General features: G+C 46.8%; 9 protein-coding genes across 10 annotated transcripts; 2 read left to right on the top strand and 7 right to left on the bottom strand.

Moving 5' to 3' along the window:
- Positions 1–495: 495 nt before the first annotated feature.
- On the bottom strand, positions 496–2,249 carry BDCG_01799 (uncharacterized protein; the record flags this gene model as incomplete). Its single annotated transcript, XM_045417334.1, has 2 exons — positions 496–2,070; positions 2,139–2,249. 2 exons carry the CDS (start codon positions 2,247–2,249, stop codon positions 496–498), a joined length of 1,686 nt encoding a protein of 561 aa, XP_045274183.1.
- Positions 2,250–2,923: 674 nt separating this feature from the next.
- On the bottom strand, positions 2,924–3,283 carry BDCG_01798 (uncharacterized protein; the record flags this gene model as incomplete). The annotated part of the gene is made up of 1 exon (XM_045417333.1): positions 2,924–3,283. The coding sequence occupies one exon, from the start codon at positions 3,281–3,283 to the stop codon at positions 2,924–2,926; it is 360 nt and encodes a 119-aa protein (XP_045274182.1).
- A 518-nt stretch (positions 3,284–3,801) lies between these two features.
- On the bottom strand, positions 3,802–4,631 carry BDCG_01797 (splicing factor U2AF 35 kDa subunit; the record flags this gene model as incomplete). Its single annotated transcript, XM_045417332.1, has 3 exons — positions 3,802–4,130; positions 4,231–4,486; positions 4,587–4,631. 3 exons carry the CDS (start codon positions 4,629–4,631, stop codon positions 3,802–3,804), a joined length of 630 nt encoding a protein of 209 aa, XP_045274181.1.
- Positions 4,632–4,748: 117 nt separating this feature from the next.
- On the bottom strand, positions 4,749–7,641 carry BDCG_01796 (uncharacterized protein). Its single transcript, XM_045417331.1, has 2 exons — positions 4,869–7,641; positions 4,749–4,802 (listed from the first exon to the last, which is right to left on the bottom strand). The coding sequence occupies exon 1, from the start codon at positions 6,806–6,808 to the stop codon at positions 5,696–5,698; it is 1,113 nt and encodes a 370-aa protein (XP_045274180.1). The 5' UTR covers positions 6,809–7,641; the 3' UTR covers positions 4,749–4,802; positions 4,869–5,695.
- Positions 7,642–9,630: 1,989 nt separating this feature from the next.
- BDCG_01795 (uncharacterized protein) lies at positions 9,631–9,927 on the bottom strand (the record flags this gene model as incomplete). The annotated part of the gene is made up of 1 exon (XM_045417330.1): positions 9,631–9,927. The coding sequence occupies one exon, from the start codon at positions 9,925–9,927 to the stop codon at positions 9,631–9,633; it is 297 nt and encodes a 98-aa protein (XP_045274179.1).
- Positions 9,928–10,522: 595 nt separating this feature from the next.
- Positions 10,523–11,578, bottom strand: BDCG_16429 (uncharacterized protein; the record flags this gene model as incomplete). The annotated part of the gene is made up of 3 exons (XM_045425663.1): positions 10,980–11,578; positions 10,731–10,871; positions 10,523–10,672 (listed from the first exon to the last, which is right to left on the bottom strand). The coding sequence occupies exons 1-3, from the start codon at positions 11,157–11,159 to the stop codon at positions 10,523–10,525; spliced, it is 471 nt and encodes a 156-aa protein (XP_045279749.1). The 5' UTR covers positions 11,160–11,578.
- A 238-nt stretch (positions 11,579–11,816) lies between these two features.
- On the top strand, positions 11,817–14,282 carry BDCG_01794 (acetamidase). Its single transcript, XM_045417329.1, has 4 exons — positions 11,817–11,955; positions 12,041–12,444; positions 12,619–13,089; positions 13,156–14,282. Exons 1-4 carry the CDS (start codon positions 11,915–11,917, stop codon positions 14,007–14,009), a joined length of 1,770 nt encoding a protein of 589 aa, XP_045274178.1. The 5' UTR covers positions 11,817–11,914; the 3' UTR covers positions 14,010–14,282.
- An 8-nt stretch (positions 14,283–14,290) lies between these two features.
- BDCG_01793 (MFS transporter Fmp42) lies at positions 14,291–17,164 on the bottom strand. The gene is made up of 3 exons (XM_045417328.1): positions 16,374–17,164; positions 16,111–16,273; positions 14,291–16,055 (listed from the first exon to the last, which is right to left on the bottom strand). The coding sequence occupies exons 1-3, from the start codon at positions 16,756–16,758 to the stop codon at positions 14,531–14,533; spliced, it is 2,073 nt and encodes a 690-aa protein (XP_045274177.1). The 5' UTR covers positions 16,759–17,164; the 3' UTR covers positions 14,291–14,530.
- Positions 17,165–17,202: 38 nt separating this feature from the next.
- On the top strand, positions 17,203–20,489 carry BDCG_01792. Of its 2 annotated transcripts, XM_045417326.1 has the most exons (4): positions 17,203–17,843; positions 17,930–18,974; positions 19,046–19,222; positions 19,309–20,489. In XM_045417326.1, the coding sequence occupies exons 2-4, from the start codon at positions 18,169–18,171 to the stop codon at positions 19,412–19,414; spliced, it is 1,089 nt and encodes a 362-aa protein (XP_045279747.1). In that variant the 5' UTR covers positions 17,203–17,843; positions 17,930–18,168; the 3' UTR covers positions 19,415–20,489. The 2 variants fall into 2 exon arrangements, with proteins under 2 accessions (XP_045279747.1, XP_045279748.1); XM_045417327.1 differs by having other exon boundaries at positions 17,930–19,222.
- Positions 20,490–20,852: the final 363 nt, after the last annotated feature.

The raw sequence follows: 20,852 nt of genomic DNA, 5'->3' as shown, positions 1-20,852 counted from the left end.
GGTTTCGAAATTTTTTCATTTTTCCCCCAGGGGATTTGCCCTTCCCAAAGGGGGGGCCCCGAAAAAAAATAGGGTTTGGGGGGGAAAAAGGGGGAAAAAACAGCCCCATTCCCCGGGGGAAACCCCCCCCCCCCCAAAAAAAAAAAAAAAAAAAAAAAAAAAAAAAGATTAGCAAATAGCGATAGGTGATAGACTAAGATCTAAATTGTTGTTTCGGAACTAGGATTCATAACACTGCTGCCGGCGTGAAAATCAGACACGAGGGAGGGGCAAAAAACCTTACAGATGATAGGTGAGTTATGAGGGAAGACAAGATCCATAAAAAGGAAATTTTTTTTTTTTTTTTTTGGTGAGGCTGAGTATGCAAACCCTCCCGCCTCCGGTTTATGACCCCATTTGCACCCCCCGTCTGACAAAAAAAAAAAAAAAAAAAAAAAAAAACCCATCGCATCCTCTTAGCCATCCCCCGTTAATTGAAGTCCCAAAACAGATCAATCAATACCGCCTTGTCAAGGGCTTCATGGTTTGATCAATGCGCAGATGCGCCAGCGGTTTCCCGCCAATGGACAATGCACGAGCTCGCTCCGAGCTGCTGCCACTACGGCTGCCGGCGCTGGCGCTTGCGCTTGCCTTTCGCCTGCCTGAGAGCGAGCGGGTTGGGAGGGACGGTTCTGTATCCATCCTGGGGACGTATTGGCGATATGCGAGGGATGAGTTGTGTGCTGTGGCGGGTGTTCGTGAAGAGGCGGTGCGGGTGTAGAGAGGTTGGTGATGATGGTGAGGGTGGTGGTTAACGGGCGAGGGTGGGGCGGAGTTGGCGTGTCTGCCATCGTCGTCGAAGATGTATTCGCGGAATTTCACGCTCGGGAGCGCGGGGGGGTGGGGAGCGGCTGGTGGTTGGGGTTGGAGTTGTTTGAGTCTTCGGGGGGAGTGGGAGACTGAGCTCATGCGTCGGGGGTCATCGGGGTACGGGCGGAATTCTGCGCTGTTCGGGATGCGGGAGTAGTAATCGTATGCCTGGAATGCTTCTGGTGGGATGGCGTCTTCTCGTTGGAGGTGGCGGCGTGTGGGGGATTGGCTCCATCTTTTCCTTGATGAATGTGCGGCGTCGTGTGAGTGGCATCTGGCATGCGAATTGCGGCTCGCGAACAGCCTATCATAGTCCGCGTCGTTATCGTCGTCCTCGGGGGAGGTTGGTGATCTGGATTGACGCACATGTTCCTCGGAGTCCTCAGACTCTGACGAAGATTCAGATGGCAATTGTCGGTGTCGTGGGGGAGGTGTTAATGATCGACCACGGCGAGACCGTCTGTGCCGTGAAGCCGGTCTGCTACGAGGTTTGACGCGGCTATATATCGGTGCCGAATGCTCATCGATGTCATCGTGTCTTAGTTCCGGTTCCGTGGACAGCGGAGAGGTGAATTCTGGCACAGATCGTTTATGAACACGCACGTTGTAAGCGGGATTAGGTTCCGACGGTGGTGTATGTCTGGAGTAATTGGATGGTCTTTGGCTGGTGCTTCCCCGACGAGAGAAATAGTCAGGTGTTTCGTCTGGCGCGAAGCCATCTAAAGACTTGGGACCCGCTTTATGGCCTTGTGAATCACGATCAGAAAACCGTGACGAGGCCTTCTGTTCTTCCGCATTATATTCGTCTTCCAATTTCTGGCTGACGGTTTCGTGCCACTGCACCATTTCCGGGTCGGGTTTGGAAGGGAACGAATCCCTTGGAATAACCTTCGGGAATACGCATCCACCCGAGGGGTTGATAATGTCAAACTTCTTCACTGCTCTTTGCAGGAACAACATATGCTCGTGTGGACATAGAAGGAGCTGGATCGTCTGCCAGCGGACGAAGCCATGCGGGCGGAGTGCTGGAATGGACGGGGGTTTGAAGGGATCTGGCGTGGGTTGGAGGGTATGAAAGCACCCTAAAGACTGGTATATGAATGATAGAGACTCGTGGGGTGTATGCAGGAAGATGTTGTCATAATTTCCCCCGACCAAACGGTAAAATGCGGCCAGATTCTCCGGGGCAAGATCTTCCGTACTCGGCTGTCGGAGTTCTGTCTGTGGACGCAAAGACCTTAGTTAATACTGTGGTTCAACTTGCAGTTGTCGGGAAGGAGAAGGCTTACTATTAATTTCGCGATCCCCAGGCAGAGCTGTTCAAACAGAGGAGTGGCGCTCTTGTCTGCCCGGATCAAACACCCCCAGTAATTGCTCGCTGGATTGTGTGGGGAAGACATTTCGATATTGAAGACAAAGCGGTTTCCCTGAGGTTGACTATTTCAAAAGCGAGAATAGGCAAGCTCATATATATAACCATTCCATTGGTCTCCAACACGGCTATACCCGAATTACTTAGGCAGATAAGCGCTCACTCGGTTTGAAGCTTGTTAACTATATCTTCGTTGGTTGGTTGGTGAGTGGAGTCGAGCGCCAACTGGCGCCCGTATGACATGTGAGATGGTTATTATTGCGAAGTCCAAGGCAGCAAAATGGAGTATAATCCCGTCATGCTGCAACGACGGCGTGACTGAATGATGTTGGGAAAAGGGAGGAAAATGTTGGATCTTTATCCTTCCTCCCATCCCAGGGTCGCAGAAGGGACGTTGTCGTTGAACTGAGGCACGGACGTGGAGTGACATACGCATAGATTGGAGCAACGTGGAGATATATTACCAGCACTGCAGGCGGCCACGGTCAGTCTGTGTATTTTACGGAGTACAGACACCATCGATACCTAGCCCTGCCGCATGCCGCCTACGGAACCAACCACACCCTTCGGACTACGGAGTAATCCGAAGTAAGTCATATAATATTCTCCTTAATGTCGTATAACTTCCGTACGGGTAAATAAACACCACCACATGCCAAGAGCGTATCGCTTCTTCTGCTTCTTTGTAACTTCCTGGCAGCGTCATGCACCCGGGTCAGATGTGAAGGTCACCAATGGCCAAATATCTCCAACATATCCCTCCCGTGTTTCATCCGTCGAGGAAGAAGAAAACCTCACAGAAATCAGCGGATTATTAGTCTTCGCTGAACTTGCCTCCAGCTGAACTTGCCAGCGAGCTCCTGGCTCTAGCGGACGCCAGCCCAAGTTTAGCTCCCGTATTTCACCATGGATCCCTTCGCCATGGGAAGTAGCGGTGTGGTCACGAGACTGCATGGGCTGGAGGTTTGTGCCTGTGCGGGCACGATACATGGAAGAGGGCGAAGCAATGGTAGGGTAGGGGGAAATGCCGGTCAATGGCGGAAATGATCTCATGGGTTTCATGGGTTGCTGTTAAGCGTATCATCGCCCGAAGCATAATGAGGCGTCGTGAATTATCAACACCCAATCATCTGTTTGGGGATCCAATAATAACACCTCGTCACAGCTTGACCACCCGCGATTATTTCACAAAAATTACGAAAAGTACATTTTTGGAGAGAAAAAGTAATAAATTTCTCTCTTCAGATATCATAACAGAAATCAATGGGGAAATTGGACGAAGTATACAGCGAAAGAAAATAACTAAATAAAAATAGAGTAAACATTGAAAACAAAACCAAATGATGATTTCATAAACAAGCCATCGAAACATTGTGCCCCACCCCTAACGCCTTACTTTGGATATAGGAAACCCTTCGATATTCTCTTGGACGTCAAAGAATGCTTCGAATCGCGGAGAGGACCATATGCGCTTTAAGTCCGAATCTAGAACGTCGATTTCGGCCCCTACCGATTCGAAAGGAAAAAGAAAAGAAGACAGAATGTATTTCAATATCTGTATTTCAATCAATATCTGTATTTCAATATCTCCTCCTAGTTGGTTCCGGGCTGGGACTGCGAGTGACGCTGCGTTCATCCCGCCCTCTCATCTTTAACCACTTCTTCGTCGACAGCTCAAGCTCCCTCTCCAGCTCAGGACTCGGTTCCTTCCGGTGTATGAAGTTGCAGAACCCCCCGCGCACACATCCTTCCCCACTATTCAGACGACAGCACGCTTCTCGGAAATCGGTGACGGGGGATAGTTCGCAGTATATCGGTCGCGCAGCGTACCATCGAGAATTGAGCGCGTCGCAGGCTTGCTGTGCAGAGTCTTCGTATTTAAATCGCGCGTATACGTTTCCGATTAGGTCTGATTATTTTTTTTTCGCAAGCGTCAGCACAACCTATGATAAAAGCTTCGCTCGAATCGAACGAAGGCAGGAGAGGAAGGGGGAGCAGAAAGAGCTTACGGTCATTATTATTATCGCACACGACTACCTCCTCCAGCTCACCATATTTGCACATTTCACACCAGAAATCCTCATAGAAGGCATCGAAGTGGTTTTGCAGCTGGCTCGGGTTCATCTTGTTCTTGGTGTCATATGCTGGGTTTTGGTAAAGGTTTGGTAGGAGGATCGTCTGCGAGTATGAAGGCTTTACGTGCTTTCGCGAACATCGATCGCCATGACGGCACGCGCCGATTTTGTAGTAAAAAGAGCAGTTGACCTTTCCCGCTTCTATGTCAGTACCTGTTTTGGGCTAAAGCTCCGTCCTTCTGATGGTGATGGAAGCAGTTGTTCCGGGTTTTATAAAGGAGGTCACTCACCTTGTCCTGCTCAGTTCCAAAGATTGAAGCAAGATAGTTCGCCATATTCACTTATTTATAAGAAGGAATATACGGGATCGAATGTAGGCGACCACAAGCAAATTGTCGAGAATGCAAAGACGTTTATTTCTTGCTTGACTATGGAGCTTCTGCCGCGATGGTCAAAATCGTAGACCCTCTTGCCACCTTGATTAGTAATGCGCGGCTAACCCTTTCCTGGTGGATGTTTCTTGCCCTATTTGGCCTTTTTACTCAAGAAATACATATAGATTATTTAGGTGCATTAAAAAGAAAAGGAAACACTGCTCGTTCATTGCGCCGTTAAACAACCCAGCCTACCCTGCCTGCTCTTTTCCATTCGTTAATAATTACGTTACGTTACTTGTCCGATCATTGGGAAGACAGAAAACAGAAAGAAAGAAAAAAGGAACAATGCCATAATTTCGTAAAATCCTCCATGCAAAAACCTCAGAGCCTCTCTTGTTTCCCAGAGTGTGTCAATAACTTCAAGCAGAAGTGTCCTCATTCTCTTTGCTCTGATTATTTTCCTTGTTTTTGCGTTTCATGAGCCCAAAAGCATTCTTGAATGTCTTTTTGGCCTCCCGTTCCTCGAGACCCAGTGCTTGTCGAGCCCAGGTTTCGACCTGTTTGCAAATCTCGAGCGCGGCGTCGTCCACGGCTTTGGCGGATCCACCCAACAACCTGATGTTGACTTTGCCGAATCCCTTGCTGTCTAGCTCATCTAGAGGGTGGTTTTGGTTTGTTAGAATTTTTCTGTTGGACAGATATCCATTTGCTTTTGGTTTGAAATGGGTCGGGTGGTTTTTATGCCATATGAAAAGCTATCCCTTACAAAACACGCCATGCGCACTGGCAATATCCACAAGCTCATTGCGGGTTTTCGCAAGAGTCGAAATGCAAGCTATAAAGCAAAATTGCCCTAGTTAATGATCTTGATACTTCAAGGTTGAGAGGGATATGGCTGATGACTTACTTTGGACATCATCGAGCGAGATGTCCTTCCAGAAAGCTCCTTGATGGACTTTTGATAGGTTCAAAATTAGTATTGTTCTGGTCATTTATCCAACACTAGTTATGTACTGGTGTATCTACTCACGCATTTGCAATTGGAATTTTGCCCCGATGATTCCGCCAGGCCATTTTTCGCGCCAGCTCACAAGAACCTCGCCAACGGTCTCGTTATAAGCCCATTGATGAGCGTAGACGCAATCAGAAAATGCTCCAGTGTCTAGCAAGTTTTCTGCACTGGCGATTTGAGTGATTTCAAAGGGTCCCTGTGGCTCACTTGCCGCGCCCATCATCACAGCGGAATCGTTCCAGTCGGTGCTGCCAATAAAGGCCCACTGATAGTTGTGACCAAAGAGCTGGGTTTTGTAGATCGTCCCGTGGGCATATCCTGTCAGCACAGGGGCTATCATCTTGATATCCCCTGTGAATGAATACCCATTCCAGAACTGGTAGTATTCCCTTTCGAAGGGGTGGAGCAGCGAAACTCTGGCGAGATAGATGTCCTCGCAGTATCTGCCCCACAGGTAGTACCACTGGTTATGCATCACAGAACAGAATGTACCAAAGGCGGGCTCATGTTTTTCAAACAGGATAGCTTCGCCTAGGACGCGCTTGTTGAGCAGCTCCCCAGTCACACCATCTACCTTCACCGGTGCCACCCCGGTTCCCTGGTAATAATTGCGAATAGTGACCCCGTCCTTCTTCTCACGAATCAATTTCTGATACCAGACACATCCCTTGCCACTGCCCAGTTCCCCCTCACAGATCCCTCCTTGGATTGAGATGATAACTTTCAGACCAGTGTCCTGCTCAAATTTCACCTCGTTCTCGGTCAGCCCGAGGAACGGATGAATGTAGCCGTTCTCTTCGATGGAAACGTACGTGGTGAGAAGGGGATCGGTGAACGGCTCCGCGGCTCTGGCTATTGCATTGGGGACGGTTCCAAAGGCATACCCGTCGTTTGAGACATTGGCTACCTGTCCAAACACGTAGTAGGGGATCCCGGCAAGCATGGAGGAGCGCCCTATATTGCGCGTGTGGGCGCCCTTGTTTGAGTCGCGCACGTTCCCAAGAATATGAACGGCCTCCACCTTGGGAGGGAAGATTGCCTTGTGATTTTCGTACCCGGCTATCAAGGTGATTTTCCCGACGACGGTGTCGTAGCCGATAGGGAGGGGGATCGAGTCATCCATGTTGGAAATGTCCTTTGATGAGGATCTTGGGCTTGTCACTGTCTAGACACAATGAAAGACAAGCCAGGGTTGTCTCATGACAGGCTATGTGATGAGGTGGTTTGAGAGAAGTGAATGACACACTACAGCACAGAAGTTCTTCTATTTTGTGTTGTGTTTGCTTTGATTTCTCTTTTTGTGGGTTTTAACATAATCTATGAGTTGGGAATAACAGGCAAACCACAACTATGATGCAGTTTGTCAGAATACCATGATATGTTGTGGTTATTCTAGTTTTCCTCCTGGGACATTGTTGAAATGAATCCATTCTGCTCTCTTGTAGAGAAGAGAGAAGCAGGTTCTCCCGTTTTCTAGATAGGGGTGGACTGGACTTGGTTGACTAGGCATTTCTTCCAGGAAGCCAGCCAATTGAAATTGAGATGAATGGAGAAGACCATACATCATACATGCGATATCTCTAGAATTCTGCTGGGTGATAAAATAACTCCTAATTATTTTGGCTCGTGTGCCTCGACATGATAAGGGACTACTTATCCTAAAGATCTCCCTCAATCCGCGCATATAAAAAATGGGAATTCTAGTGTCCCTTCAGCCGAATCCGGCACTCTTAGAATAGGCGCGGGCTATCTCCCAGCAACCCCGAGAAGAGTTCATAGCAAGGTTCAGGAACAGAAAGTGTTTTAGATATTATTAAAGTAGATACTCCTACACTGGTCTGGGAGAATGTTCCAACTCTGGGGAACTAACCGGTGTATACAGAATGCAGAGTAATTTCTAAGAATAAACAGTGAAAGATGATCATTCTTCAAAAATCAGAATGAAACTGAGACTGAAAATCAAATTCAATCTTATTCAGTTCATTCAGTGAGTTTATATAATCAGAGTTTGATAGTTAATGTTAACTAAGTTAAGTTAGTTAACTAGTTATTGTACGCTGGGAGCATGTACGGGCAGTTTGTCCGATAGTATTACACACACTAAGTTACAGCGTGGTGTTGCACCTTCATCCAGTTCATCAACCTTCATACATGATTCAAGCCCTCTTCGACCCTCATAGCACCCTCTTGAGCTACATATGTACAGCCTCTTTCTCACTTTCTCTTTTGTTTGGCATTTTCAACCCTTAGTTTCTTGTTTTCATTCTCCAGAATAGCTATTCTATGTATTGCCATTTGACAGCTCTTGACCAGCTGAGTTAGAGCATGATCAGTTGGACTGGGTGGGCTCTGTATATAGTGCTTGATATATTTTCTGACCTTCTCAGTCTGCTGCTCCAATTGGTGTACATTACATGGTGTGGCAGTGACCTAGGAGGCCTGGGAGCTCTGAGAGGTCCCTGGAGGGGGGATAGAGGTGTGCATGGTGGTATTAAGCCGCAAGAGAACCTATTCAGGATCATATGAAATCAATCCAGCAGCTCTAAAGTCACTCTTGATGTTATTCTCATTCAGAGCTTGCATATGAGCTACAGGGTATAGGGCCAGAAACTCCTTGTCAATGTGGTTGATACCAAGCTGCATCTGGTTCTCCACCTGCCTTCCGTACGCAGTCTTCAGGGGGGAGAAGCAGCCAACATCCAATGGCTGAAGAAGATGGGATGAATGTGGCGGCATATAGAGAGCAATTATATTATTCTCAGAGCAGAATTGATCAAATTCAGCTGAGGAATGGCTTCTATGCCAATCAAGAATCAAAAGTCGGTATTTGCCCTTCGTACGCAGTAGGGTATCCTTGTTGAACACCTCTTTCAGCCAGTATAAGCCCAGCCGGTCATTTGTCTCACTGACTCCAATCACCCAGTCCCTGGCGATCTTCTCGCTTTTTAAAGCTACTACAAGTTATCTAACATACCGGATAATAATAACTCACCCTACTCTAAAGTCGCTCATTACCCAGCTATCTTCTTTTTCTACCTCCTCTTACCCTCCTCTCCGATCCCCTGCATCGCTTGTCCGAGACAGCTCCGTGAGGGCCATTTGTTCAATTACGATGGAATATGGATCCAGACCATGATGTGAACTGCAACCTGGACCAATTAAGCCGGTTCAGTATCTTTTTTCCTTTGCCTTACCTGGTGGCCATCGTACTAGTTACAGGTAGGCTCTTTTTCTATATCTTCGCCCTAGGGTACCTTCCATACTGGCTGCACTAAACTCTGTCCATTCAGGGGTTTGGAGATGGGGACTGAACCTCCATTACTTATCAAGTTATCCATCAGGTCTCAAAATTGTACGTATACTCCTCTAAGATCTCTACAGCCTTTAAAGAAGAGAATTAGAACCAAATAAAAATGTCAAGAGAGTCATTTCTATTTTCTCATTCATTTTTTATTCTCTTTCTCACATATTTTCTGCAAAATAATGAATCTTTAATTAGTTATATTTCTTCATCACTAACTTCTAATTATAATCACACACTAATTACACTAGTCCTAATGTAGTTAGTAAATTCCTACATCTATGAGCTCCACCCCGCAGATCTCTCGCCCTGTATATAGATATCCAATGAGGAGGAAGATCTTGATTGCTGCTATACAATCAGTATCATTACACTAGTATAAAATACCCATTTGACACATTTGTCACTATAGACACTAACATAAAATATTCATTTGACTCATTTATCACTATAGGCTGCCCGTAGTAACTATGTGATAGAAAAATTGATTAATAATATCAAATCTTTAACTAGATCATTTGGCAAGAAGGCAACAGCACCTTCGAAATGGAACTGTAGAATTTAGTTATGATGTATGGCATCTGCGTCGAAGATAGCTCGCTGGGAACAGATGCTGGTATATTTAATCAAAGAGAGGATTATGGTCAAAGGGTTGATCCGACTTGGATTTGATGCAGTGTATGGCTTCTCCAAATCCGGTACAAGTTTCGAGAGCGTGATATGAGCTGCCGATTCCCAAAGCTGTGTCGCAAGGGTCTTGTTGAGCTAGTAGAGTCTACCTGCTGCTGATCTCCAGAGTGCTGGACCTTCGAAGCCATTTTGTTTTCCCAGGTCAATACTATCATTTTTTCTGTATCCATCGTCCCACTACCACCTCTACTGTCCACTGAGCCAGTCTCTGTTTCCTTGATCTTACGAGTTCGTGCTATCCGGTTACTCATGATGGAAGTGTGACGTCGGGTAAATTACAAAGCTGGGGCGACCTTTATGAGGAGAAAGAGAACATAGAGTGATAGAAGCAAAGTGGGAGGAAGACAAGCCTTATATGCCTTCAGATTCTGGTCTACGCTACTACTCCCATTAAAACAAGTGGGAGCAACCGCAAGGCCTAGGATTTGCTGGCTAATGAGATAGGGACTGGCTCAAGGATTATGTATTAGCCAGCCCGGGCATAGAGCCAGCTCGGAGAGAGAGAAACGGTACCTACAATAGGGAAAATTCTTGTGACATTCACAAAATGTCCTCCGTTGACGTGCGGCTAGAATTGGGATTTAAAAAAGTGACTTTCATAGATTGTTTAACTGTCCAATGACGAAAGCGCAAAAGGATGACAATCAAGCTTTGCACTGGATGGAGAACGCGATTAGATATGGTTACTGAGAGAGAAATATGAGAAAGAACAAATTCATCTCTTGCCAACGCTCATCATGCCATATTAGATGAAAAAATCCCCGAACATGGAAGCCTCCTGCCGGCCTAGGGGACAAATGCATCCCATCTATACATCCTGGAATGCCACTGGGTGACTGTGTGGGCTCATGTATATGAGTTCATGTTTTCTGCTCCACCTGGACCAGTGTAGTTGCAATCAAATTCTTCAAGGTAGGCACGGGTGTCTTTGATGTGGTCAAAGGTGACTGCTCCTTTCCCGGCTAGCGCACGCGCAACTCCAACAATGTTTTTGATCTAGGTTTTAGCTTGGTTAGTAATACCAATTGAGAGAGAATGGGACTCAATCCCTCACCTGCCATCCATTGAAACTCCTCTGCAGCAGTTTCTCCAGCTCTTCATCTGAGATCTCAGTACCAGCCCAGTTTAAGAATGTCATCCAGACTCTGGTTACAGCTTGCTTGCTCAATTCAGTGTACTTGAGATCAAAGTAGATCTAGCTCTGCATCGCGGGGTCCAATGTGGTGAGTTGGTTAGTGGTGAGAAATATAATTCCTTGGAAGTATTCGAGCAAGCCGAGAAATATGGAGACCATGCCATCTACTGTATCGGGGATAGGTTTATCGAATATTTGACCTTTAATACCCCTTGTCACGAACTCCAGAAAGGCCTTGAAGCCGCGTATGTCAAGGCAGTGAGGTGGCCCAGGGATGTTGCTCACGGAACCTATTCTCCCTGTGAGTAAAATGCAGACAGGGATAAAGTCACTTTGTAGAAGGCACATCTGTCATAGATAGCAAGTGTCTATTTATATTTTTGTTCAGTGCTGTTGACAACAGCTCTCATGTTTTCCTCATTGTCATATTTGTCAATCAATATCAATGGAAATGTCATTGAATGCATCAAGAGATTGCTCCATCCTGAATAAGACATCTTGGATGGATGCAGAAAACCACACAATGTTCAATCAACACTGTGATGACAACCTCCATTTTCTAACTATTCTGCCTGTGTTCAGAACAAATTTCCATCAATCATTTGAAAATATTTCACAGTGTGCATACCTCTTGCACCTGCACAGACTGTTGTGCAGGTGGTATTCCAGTAGGTCACTGGATATCACATGAACATCACCCGAATATAGCGGCCGGACATGCTAGCTGATCTAACCACCGTGGGTGAGTAACCACCGTGGGTGAGTAACCACCGTGGGTGAGCAAGGCCATAGCCCGGCTGTTGTAGGATATCAAGATCGTCGGTGAAAAGAAAAACGGGATTGCTTATGTGGCTAGCGTAGTTCGAAATGCGGGGGAACCGTCGTTCTCGGCAATGCTGTCCAACCGGCGGTGGAGCTTAGCCGATCACGGGACACGGTGCGGAGGTAGCCGCCCTAAACTAAATAGCCGCCGACTACAAATAGACCTGCGTCTCCGAAGGAACCCGTTTATCCTACGACTTCCCCACTTCTCTCTATAAATTTCGAGCCGACCTCCCCCTCGTACGGTTTTATAGTATATAACCTCCTTGCACACAGCAGCCATGTTGGCCCCCTTTGAATATTTCCAACAGCGCCGGATTAGGTACTAGCTACCCCGCACGCATGCAATTAGTCACATCTCCGCTTAAGCTACTAGCTAACCGCAAGCCCTCTTCATATTCCACTAGAACCTTTAAAAGACAGCAACGCGCACAGCGCATAGCCAGTCTACCCTCCTCCTACCACTCCGCATTCACCGCCTTTGACAAATCCGTCATCGATAAGCCCATTGAGGAGTTGGTCCAAGATGTGCACAAAGGTCTCGTGTCGCCCATCCAGCTTCTACAAACTTACGGCAAAGTCGCCGTAAAGGCCCAGCAGAAGACAAACTGCATAACGGAATTGCTGCTGCCAGAAGCTGAGGAATGGGCGAAATCGGAGATAAACCCGAAGGGCCCCTTGGCCGGTATTCCTGTCTCATTGAAGGATTCGTTGCAGGTGAAAGGATTTGATATCAGCTTGGGCTATGCTAAGCTGGCGAACAAGCCATATCAAGAGGATGGAGGGGTTGTACGATTGTTGAAGGATGCGGGTACGTAATAGTTCTTGTACCCTTTGTTTTTATTTTTTATTTTTACCTTTATTTTTTATCTCAAGAGCTCCCTTTCCATGAAGCTATTGACCTGTCGTGCTCATCACCCTTTCTCAGCATGAAAGAGAGACAGGTGTTGATAAGATTGATTTTCCAAGCTAACGTTCTTTCTAGGTGCAATTCCATATGCAAAAACTAATTTGCCAGTTACGTTATTGTCCTTTGAATCTGACAATCCCGTATGGGGCCCTTGTTTAAACCCACATGTCCCTCAGTACTCCCCCGGTGGCTCTACTGGAGGTGAAGCTGCGCTGCTCGCATTGGGTGGACGGGTAGGCATTGGTTCCGACGTTGCTGGATCTGTCCGCGTACCTGCAGCATGGAGTGGAATATACTCCCTTCGCTGCAGCACTGGCCGATGGCCAAAGGCTGGCATCAACACTAGCATGGCAGGACAGGAAGGCGTCCCAAGTGTCTTCAGTCCAATGGCACGAACGTTGAATGATTTGACATATTTTACCCGTGCAATCATCGGTATGCAGCCGTGGAAATATGATCATTCTGTCCATCCAATTTCGTGGAGAGACGAGATGGAGCAGGATGCGAGATCAAAGAAGTTGAAAATTGGAGTTATGAAGTCTGACGGTATTGTCCCAATAATGAAGACTACAAGCAAACCTATTTGAATTGCAGTATTAACAACGGAGACAGGAGTCGTCCCACCCACACCTGCCATCGCACACGCCATCGACACTGCGGCCTCAGCTCTCGCCGCTGCTGGCCACACCCTCATCAACATCACACCACCACCAACCGCCAACCCGCTCATCGGCCTCCGCCTCGCTGCCCTCCTCCTAAACTCCGACGGCTGCGTGACCTTTAACTCCCACTTCCTAGCCGGTGAATCTACCGACCCCGGCGCCGCCCAACTATCCAAATACGCCAACCTACCCCGCCCCCTCCGCTATCTCTACTACCTCTACGTCCGCTACATCAAACGCGACAGCACCTGGGCCTACCTAATCAAGGACTTCTGCCACAAATCCAGCGCCGAGCAATGGAAACTCGTCGCCCAGCGCGAAGCCTTCCGCGCCACCTGGCACAACTGGTGGAGCTCGCCAGAGCAAAACTACGACTTCATCCTGTGTCCCGTCAACGCGACGCCCGCCCTACCTCACGGTGCAATGAAAGACGCCGTCTCCTCCTGTGGATACACCTTCCTCTGGAACCTGCTTGATTACTCCTGCGGCGTGCTACCCGTAAGCCGCGTGGATGCAATCGCGGACGCCATCGAGCCGTCGCCGACGAAGACTGCCAGCCAGAAGCGAAATGCGTATAAGCGCGTGTTGAAGGTGGCCGGGGCGGATAATGCGGTTGCACGGGGCGCGTGGAAGCATTATGATTCGGAGAAGATGCACGGGCTGCCTACCGCGGTGCAGATTGTTGGGCGGAGATGGGAGGAGGAGAAGGTTTTGGGGTTCATGGAGGCGGTAGAGACGGCGTTAGACGACTATGAGGGGCCGCGCGGGGAGGGGGGAAAGTATCACCTGTTAGAGATTAATTGACCAATTGGTTGATGGCTTCTTAAGTGAGTGAGTCAGTGATTAGGTGGGTTTTTTCGGTAGGTAATGTTTTATTCCCTTTTATGAGCTGAGCAATTCATTCAGTGCATGCATACATATACTACTCGCGTTTCTCGGGCTATGCTCGTGCTTTGTGAGATACTCACTCACAACTCTACATATCTTGACGACTGCTACAATTTCAATTGTGGTATCTTCGTTTCCTTTAGCAATAGCTAGAGAAATATACATAAATAAAAGAATTTAAAATTTCCACTTTAACAGTGAAGAGTAGCCAGGCTTGATATATTTTCAAGCAACCATCTTACATATATAGACGTACACATATTTAAATATTCTTCTATTTATAGTATACATATGTTCAGCGGTATTGGACAGGAAGCAACATGACCATAACTAAATCTCCAAGCTGCCACTGGGAGGTGCATATCCTCTCCTCATAATAAACAAGACCAGAAACTCCAGATCATTCGAGCCCTTGATAAATGCAGAATTTAATAGAATTACTCATCCCTTATAGCCCCATACGCACGCGCAGAGCCCTTGTCGCCCTCCTGATGATCACTTACAATCAGTCGATTCCTCTCGCCCCGCTCACCATCATCACCGTCACGATAATAAGCATAGTCCCGAATCTCTCTCCCTGACCTATGCTTCCGTAAAGCATTATCATTAATACTGTGAGCACCACAGCCCTCTCCTATCTCCCCATTCTCAACAACAACATCAACAATCTCCGTCCGCTCCCTCCCCGGCCATCCCACAACCAAAACCAACAACGCCCCGGCCATAGACACCATAATCGTCAGCAAAATATTTACCGGAATCGGATTCCGCCGAAATAATTTCATCATCAACACATCCAGCGGTACCTGCAGAAAATTCCCCATCCCGGCAACACATACCATGAGCCCGTATACCTTGGCAAAAGTCTGGAAGCCAAAGACCTTGGCCGCAAAGTCGGATACGGAGGCGTAGTAGAAGGGTCTGTAGAGAGTGAAAAGAACGATATTCGCGTACCCTGCGGACAGGCTGTGAGGGATACAACCTAGGATGCCGATGAGGGTTGAGCAGCCGACGAGCGTGGCTAGGATTGTGATGGTACTCGTTCTATCGAGGATTAAGCCGACGAATGGGATGGCGACGATACCCGCGGCTGGAAGGAAGATGTCGAAGAGGTCGTTTATGTGTTTTGCGAGCTGAGGGGAGGAGAGGAGGTATTCGTACTGTAGGCGTATGGTGGCGATGAAGTAGTTTACGCGCAGCATTTGGAGGACGGTGAAGACGGTCATGAGGATGAAGTAAGGGGAGCGGATTTGCTGGAGGGCTGAGGCCGTGTGTAGGACGCCCCAGATACTGTCTGGTTTGCGGGCGTCGGGTGGTGGGTATGGGGCTTGTGGAGGACCTGAAGGAGTTGGGGTAGTTTTCGGTTGTTCGTGGGCGCCTAGAAGGTCTTGGATGTTTGATATTTTATTTCTACGCTCTGTGACGCGGCTTTCGAGCTGTCGCTCCTGCTCTGGGGTGACAGGGACGTTCTCCTCTGAACTTTCGGCCATAAGATCTTCGGCTTGCTGTACCAGCTCGCCGGCTGTTTTGTAAGAGGTCGATGGCATAAGTAGAATCTGAGAGATGAAGATAAAGCCAGGAACAATAAGGTAAAGAAGAAAAAGGTTGCGCAGTGTGAAGAATCCTCCATGAACAATACGGAAAACCAAGAAAAGGGCGCTTGATGAATCAAAGGCGCCCGTGAGCGTCGCTAACACAAGACCGGAGTGTGCTGGGAACGTGTTGGATAACTGGAATGCGGATATGAACACGAATGGACCGCCAATAGCCAGAAGAAAATATCCGGCAATATATGTATCGAATGGCAGGAGAGAGGCTAGAGCAAGACAAAGAGATCCAGATGCGATAAAGATGCTACCAATACTCCCGCTGAAACGTGGGCCAAACATATCGACGATACTACCCGCAGGAAGAGCACAGATGTTCGTTGCAACCGCCGCAAGAGTAAACATGAAATTTAACCTCAAAGGAGTCAGTATTTTATGCTAGAAATTCAGGAAGCTGAGAATTGACCAACCTGAGATCTTGATTGTAGCAGAGTCGTTCACCTCTTTCAATCTCTTTTTCGGTACATCGATTTCTATATACGCCCTCCTCCATGAGAATTGGCTTCAGAGCGGCATACCCAAATATTACACCAGCTGACAGAACACAATACACTACAGCCACAAATACTTGGGCTATCGGTTATATCCACTTGTTAGCCTGTCTTTTGGGTGATAGAGACACTAGCATTCAAGGAGTAAATGCTAATATAAAAACCGCAAGGAAATAACTTACCGACGCGTTTCCCCTTCGGCACTTCAAAAGCAGCTAAAGTGTCCGGCTCCCAGCCATCATCGCTCGGAATCAAAGCACTTTCCTCATCAGATATCGAGTGCTGGCTTCGCCGACACGCTTGATCATCTTCGTCATCAATGCACGCATGTGTCCATGATGGCCCAGCAGCTGGGTTAAAACTTAGTTTTCGCATAACTGTATTTTGCTGCGGCCCGGAAACTACAGGTGTGAGCTGGGTGCTCGAATCGAGAACTGAATCGTAGCCCTCCCCTTCTTTAGGGGAGACATGGTCGTCCGCATGTTCTAGGACGAACCTCTCCTGCTGGCGGAATGAAGAGGGGTGGGATTCCCACGATTCAAGGGAAGCCACTCTATTCAGCGACATTGTCCGGCGTAGTGCCTGATCTGGTATAACTAGATGTACTGATGATTGGAGTGCCCGTAGAGCCTAAACACCGGCCCGCTGACATCTAAGTTCGATTGAGAAACAGTCAGATTTTCGGCTACCAATCCAAGCAGCCTCCTGGGACGCCTGAACTGCCCTCATTCGGCGTCCCTCACTGCGGAAAGTCCAGTGGTTGTCTTGTGAGATTTGGTTCTTAGCTGCTATCTAGGGAAATATCTAGTCCAGTAGGAGGGAACTGGTCTAGCTGTCGATACAGGGAGCTTGAAGACAATAAACTCAACATGGCATATATACTACCAGGGCCGTTTTTATCTTGCGCAGCAGTTTTACAAAGTTAATGAGTCCGACTTGTTTCCGGGACTCGTTGCTCAACATTCGAAGAAATGAGAAATGACGTCCAACGCCAAGCCATCTATCATGGCCGCTTACTCAGCTAAAAGACACAAATTCTCCGGATAAATATTAGTCCGCTTGGTTATTGCCACAAAGCGATTCTTCTCCATCCAGACCTCACTCGTTCTCACGTCCATTCGGTGAATGTTGATGTTGACTATTGCCTCCTGCTGGCTTGGGAGAGCAGAGGCCCAACCATTCTCTCAAAAGACATTTTATCTGAATCACTACCCCACAAACCATCTTGGGGAGGGTTGCAGACCAGTCGTTGGATTCTATTTATGGATCAGGTGTGTTTTGGCGCCCAGCGCCAAATGAGACCCATACACACCACGCTCCTGTTTCAACTGCAGTCGTTTCAGTTGTTTGGCTGGCTGGAAACCGGGCTATCTCATTTAATTTATCTTTTTAGAAAAAGGACTATCTCTTTAGGTGTTTCCAACTGCGCGGCTATTAACTAGCCGCAGCATCAAGGGGTGTTTTATCAAAAACCCCTGAGCAGCTCTGTTGCTCTATATACCTAATTTATCAAACACCCCCTGGACTATCTTTGCTCTCTGGTTCAATGGAGTTTGGATGAAATCACACAGCTACAGCGTCGGTTTCATCAACCGCTACCGGAGTTGTGGAATTTTCCTTCATGTCCTGTCCAACGGTGCAATCAAGCAGTGGTATGAAACAATCTATTCTGATTTGGAGTAATGTCAGCCATTTTGCTAATTATGGCTCCTTTTTCAATTTTAAACATCTGATTTAGACGCCATGTCGAATTTTGATCCGGAGAACTCTGGAAAGAAGCGATCTCATTTTGCTATGCTAGGGATGAAAGCGGAGGATAAATTGGCGTTGGATGCCCTCGATCAAGACATTGTTTTAGACATCAATTCAATCGATTAATACTCTTACATCCCACGTCTCAATACATATCTTGAGTTGGTTCTCATAGTTATAATTTCTGTCCACTTTTGCTTCTATCAGCCTTTTACCATATTCACTATGCCTGTCGCAACTGCCACCCCGAGGAAGGACCGGCTTTGGGGTCATGATAAACGATCAAGACGCTCCAGCCCTTCATCCTCCAGTGGAACATCGATTATAGGGTATAGTGAGACGGATTCCGAGTCATACGAGGACTCCATGCCCCTATTGAGGAAGCCGTCCCCAAGCCGGTCCAAGCAGCGTGCCCCGAGGATATCCATAGATACTTCAAATTTAGCCGAAAGAGATAAAGCAACATCTAGCAGTCTATCCAAAGGACTAATATCACCCATTTACAAGACCATATATCCTATTAGCGCCAAGGATGTCAATACCTGCCTCTCTCCAGTCTATAAGGTTATATACCCGCGGACCGACGACAAAGACGGCAACCCCCAATCACCTATATATGAAACAATTTACCCTCGTCATACCAGGAGGCACAGTCTTGTCCTTAAATCACCCATTTTTGAGACGGGGTATCCTCGCGAGAAGGAGCCTAGCACCCCTGCACCCGCGTCCCCCGCTTCTCCAATATACGTCACTATTAGGCCCCGATCCAAAGACTGTGATTACAGTAATCAGGATGTCGCGGAACATCAAGCTACCTCCCCAATGGTCATGTTCAGAGATGGACAGCATAAAGTAACATGCACCAAAGGCCATACCATCTGGCTACCTGAATCCGAAAACACTGCATCACAGCGTCGTAGACAGAAATGTTGCAGCTGCGAAATCCAGGAGGAGATCAAGACATCTTGCGCCAAATATCAAAAACCAGATATACAGCGACGGTGTTCCACCAGCAGCTATGGAATGACTGGGTAGGCATCATTGATAAGGACAATCCCAACGCACGCTTTCCTTTTCACTAACTCTTTCTGCGGCCATCTAGACTGAAAAGGAATCGTGATGGATCCTTGGACTTCGTGCGAAGCATTCGCGGTCTCAATGTCCCACAGACCACCAATCTTCTCGACATTCTTCACTCTAAGCCTTCCCTTTATGACACTGCGGCGGGGCGATATGCCCGCCTAGATAAGCCGAAGCATCGATCTAATTTGGATAGTGTGTAAGTATAACTCCTCCTCCGCTTTATTCCTTCCACATATCCATCACAGCCTAAAAATTTCATATTAATGTCTCCCGTGTACGCAGCTTTAGCTCACTCGCCATTCATCTGAATGTAGCGACGCTGAAAACAAAATCCCAAGCTCGGAGTCCCGTACTGTTGCGTTACAGAACTTCCATTTTTACCAAATGAACACCCAACAACGTATCTCGGATCTAGCTTCCATTTCACTTGTGGCTATAAGACAAATGGGGCGCCCTGATCCCCATGAACACCAACGCTGTTTCCGAGCCTTAAGCGTCCTTGAATAAACACACTAAGTTCGGCTGACTGTGCCTCACGACCCCTTCCTGTTGAGTTTTTAATGTAGTTGTCCTTTTATGCTTTCTTCTCTCCTTTCCTTTCCTCTGTCACTCCATAGTATAATTTGGTACGTCCTCGCACACCAAAGATACCCCATTTCCCCTTTCATCCTAGCAGGTGGACTTTCTACCAGCGTGCACCTTTACACTCCCATCGGCTGTACATGCACTCAAGTCTTGTCAAGTTATTCTTGCTTCCAGTTATGCAGTTCTTTTTCTTTTTCTTGTGTTATTGTCATAAGTATTTTCTGACGCCTGACAGTTTCCTAATTTTAAAATTAAATTTAATTCTCTACATTAACTATATATTATTCCCCTGGCGTATTTCCGCACGATGGGGTATTTTCAAATCTTTAACAATAAATATTTACGCGACAAGAAGAGCTCTAGCTGTGTATAAGAAATGGAACACATCTAGGGTGAGCTCAGTTGATGCATACTGACAGTATCCCTGGGGGTACCCGCGACGGTGCATTTACGAGCAGCCTACGGAGTACACTGTCCAAGGCGCCCAGGGTTATCCTAGGCTGGATAGGAATACAGCGCCACGAGGACAAACGCTGGGGGAGTACATACAGATACAAACCGTGGTATCGCTGTTCGCGACATCCCCTATCACTTGTGTGGGTTTGGCAGCAGAGGAGGGAGAGTTATCTAAGATTTCCTTTCCTTCTTCAGCCACAACAGGGATGGATAGCTTTCAATTAGCAATGTTATAGTAGCCTATAGTGACATTTGAGTCAAATGAGTATTTTTGATGTTTTTATACTAGTGTTACCATGTACATGCATCAATTATATTCATTTAATTTGTAGTCAAACAGAGCGGATTGATTAAAAATCTACAGGGTAACTTACTCTGTACTCTACTCAGAGCTGTAAAAAAATAAACTTTGTAAGCAGTTAATGTAATCACTCAACACCTACTTACAACATCTTCTCAATCTTCATTTTTTCATTCATTTTCAAACACTTATAACATGTATCATGAAGTAGTTATACAAGCAGCAATTGATAATTTAAATACACAATTCATCTTTAATTATACTGAAACTGCTAGAAAATATAAGATCAGTTTAATACATAAAATGTTTTTGTAGCACACGAGTCTTAGTATGCTAATTATTACAGAGCTAGTTCACATTAGAAAACAGTAATTCTACAGATGAACTTAGACTGACCGTGTGATCATGTCTGAGACCAGAATCAGAATACTTAATGATCTCATTATCAATTCAACTGATCTCATTACATGATTTTAACATTAGA

Source organism: Blastomyces dermatitidis (genome assembly GCF_000003525.1).
Source record: "Blastomyces dermatitidis ER-3 genomic scaffold supercont1.2, whole genome shotgun sequence".
Taxonomy (NCBI): Eukaryota; Fungi; Ascomycota; class Eurotiomycetes; order Onygenales; family Ajellomycetaceae; genus Blastomyces; species Blastomyces dermatitidis.
The sequence above is the reverse complement of the archived record's forward strand: the minus strand, read 5'-3'. Positions and strand labels throughout refer to the sequence as shown.

Coding starts and splice junctions, on each gene's coding strand:
- BDCG_01796 (XM_045417331.1), bottom strand. CDS start 6,808: ATGGATGACTCGATCCCCCTCCCTATCGGCTACGACACCGTCGTCGGG.
- BDCG_01793 (XM_045417328.1), bottom strand. CDS start 16,758: ATGTCGCTGAATAGAGTGGCTTCCCTTGAATCGTGGGAATCCCACCCC. Junction 16,274..16,373: donor GCCGAAGGGGAAACGCGTCG/GTAAGTTATTTC, acceptor TATAACCGATAG/CCCAAGTATTTGTGGCTGTA. Junction 16,056..16,110: donor TGCTACAATCAAGATCTCAG/GTTGGTCAATTC, acceptor GACTCCTTTGAG/GTTAAATTTCATGTTTACTC.
- BDCG_01794 (XM_045417329.1), top strand. CDS start 11,915: ATGTTGGCCCCCTTTGAATATTTCCAACAGCGCCGGATTAG. Junction 11,956..12,040: donor TTCCAACAGCGCCGGATTAG/GTACTAGCTACC, acceptor ATATTCCACTAG/AACCTTTAAAAGACAGCAAC. Junction 12,445..12,618: donor ACGATTGTTGAAGGATGCGG/GTACGTAATAGT, acceptor CGTTCTTTCTAG/GTGCAATTCCATATGCAAAA.
- BDCG_01792 (XM_045417326.1), top strand. CDS start 18,169: ATGCCTGTCGCAACTGCCACCCCGAGGAAGGACCGGCTTTGGGGTCAT. Junction 18,975..19,045: donor AGCAGCTATGGAATGACTGG/GTAGGCATCATT, acceptor GCGGCCATCTAG/ACTGAAAAGGAATCGTGATG. Junction 19,223..19,308: donor CGATCTAATTTGGATAGTGT/GTAAGTATAACT, acceptor CCGTGTACGCAG/CTTTAGCTCACTCGCCATTC.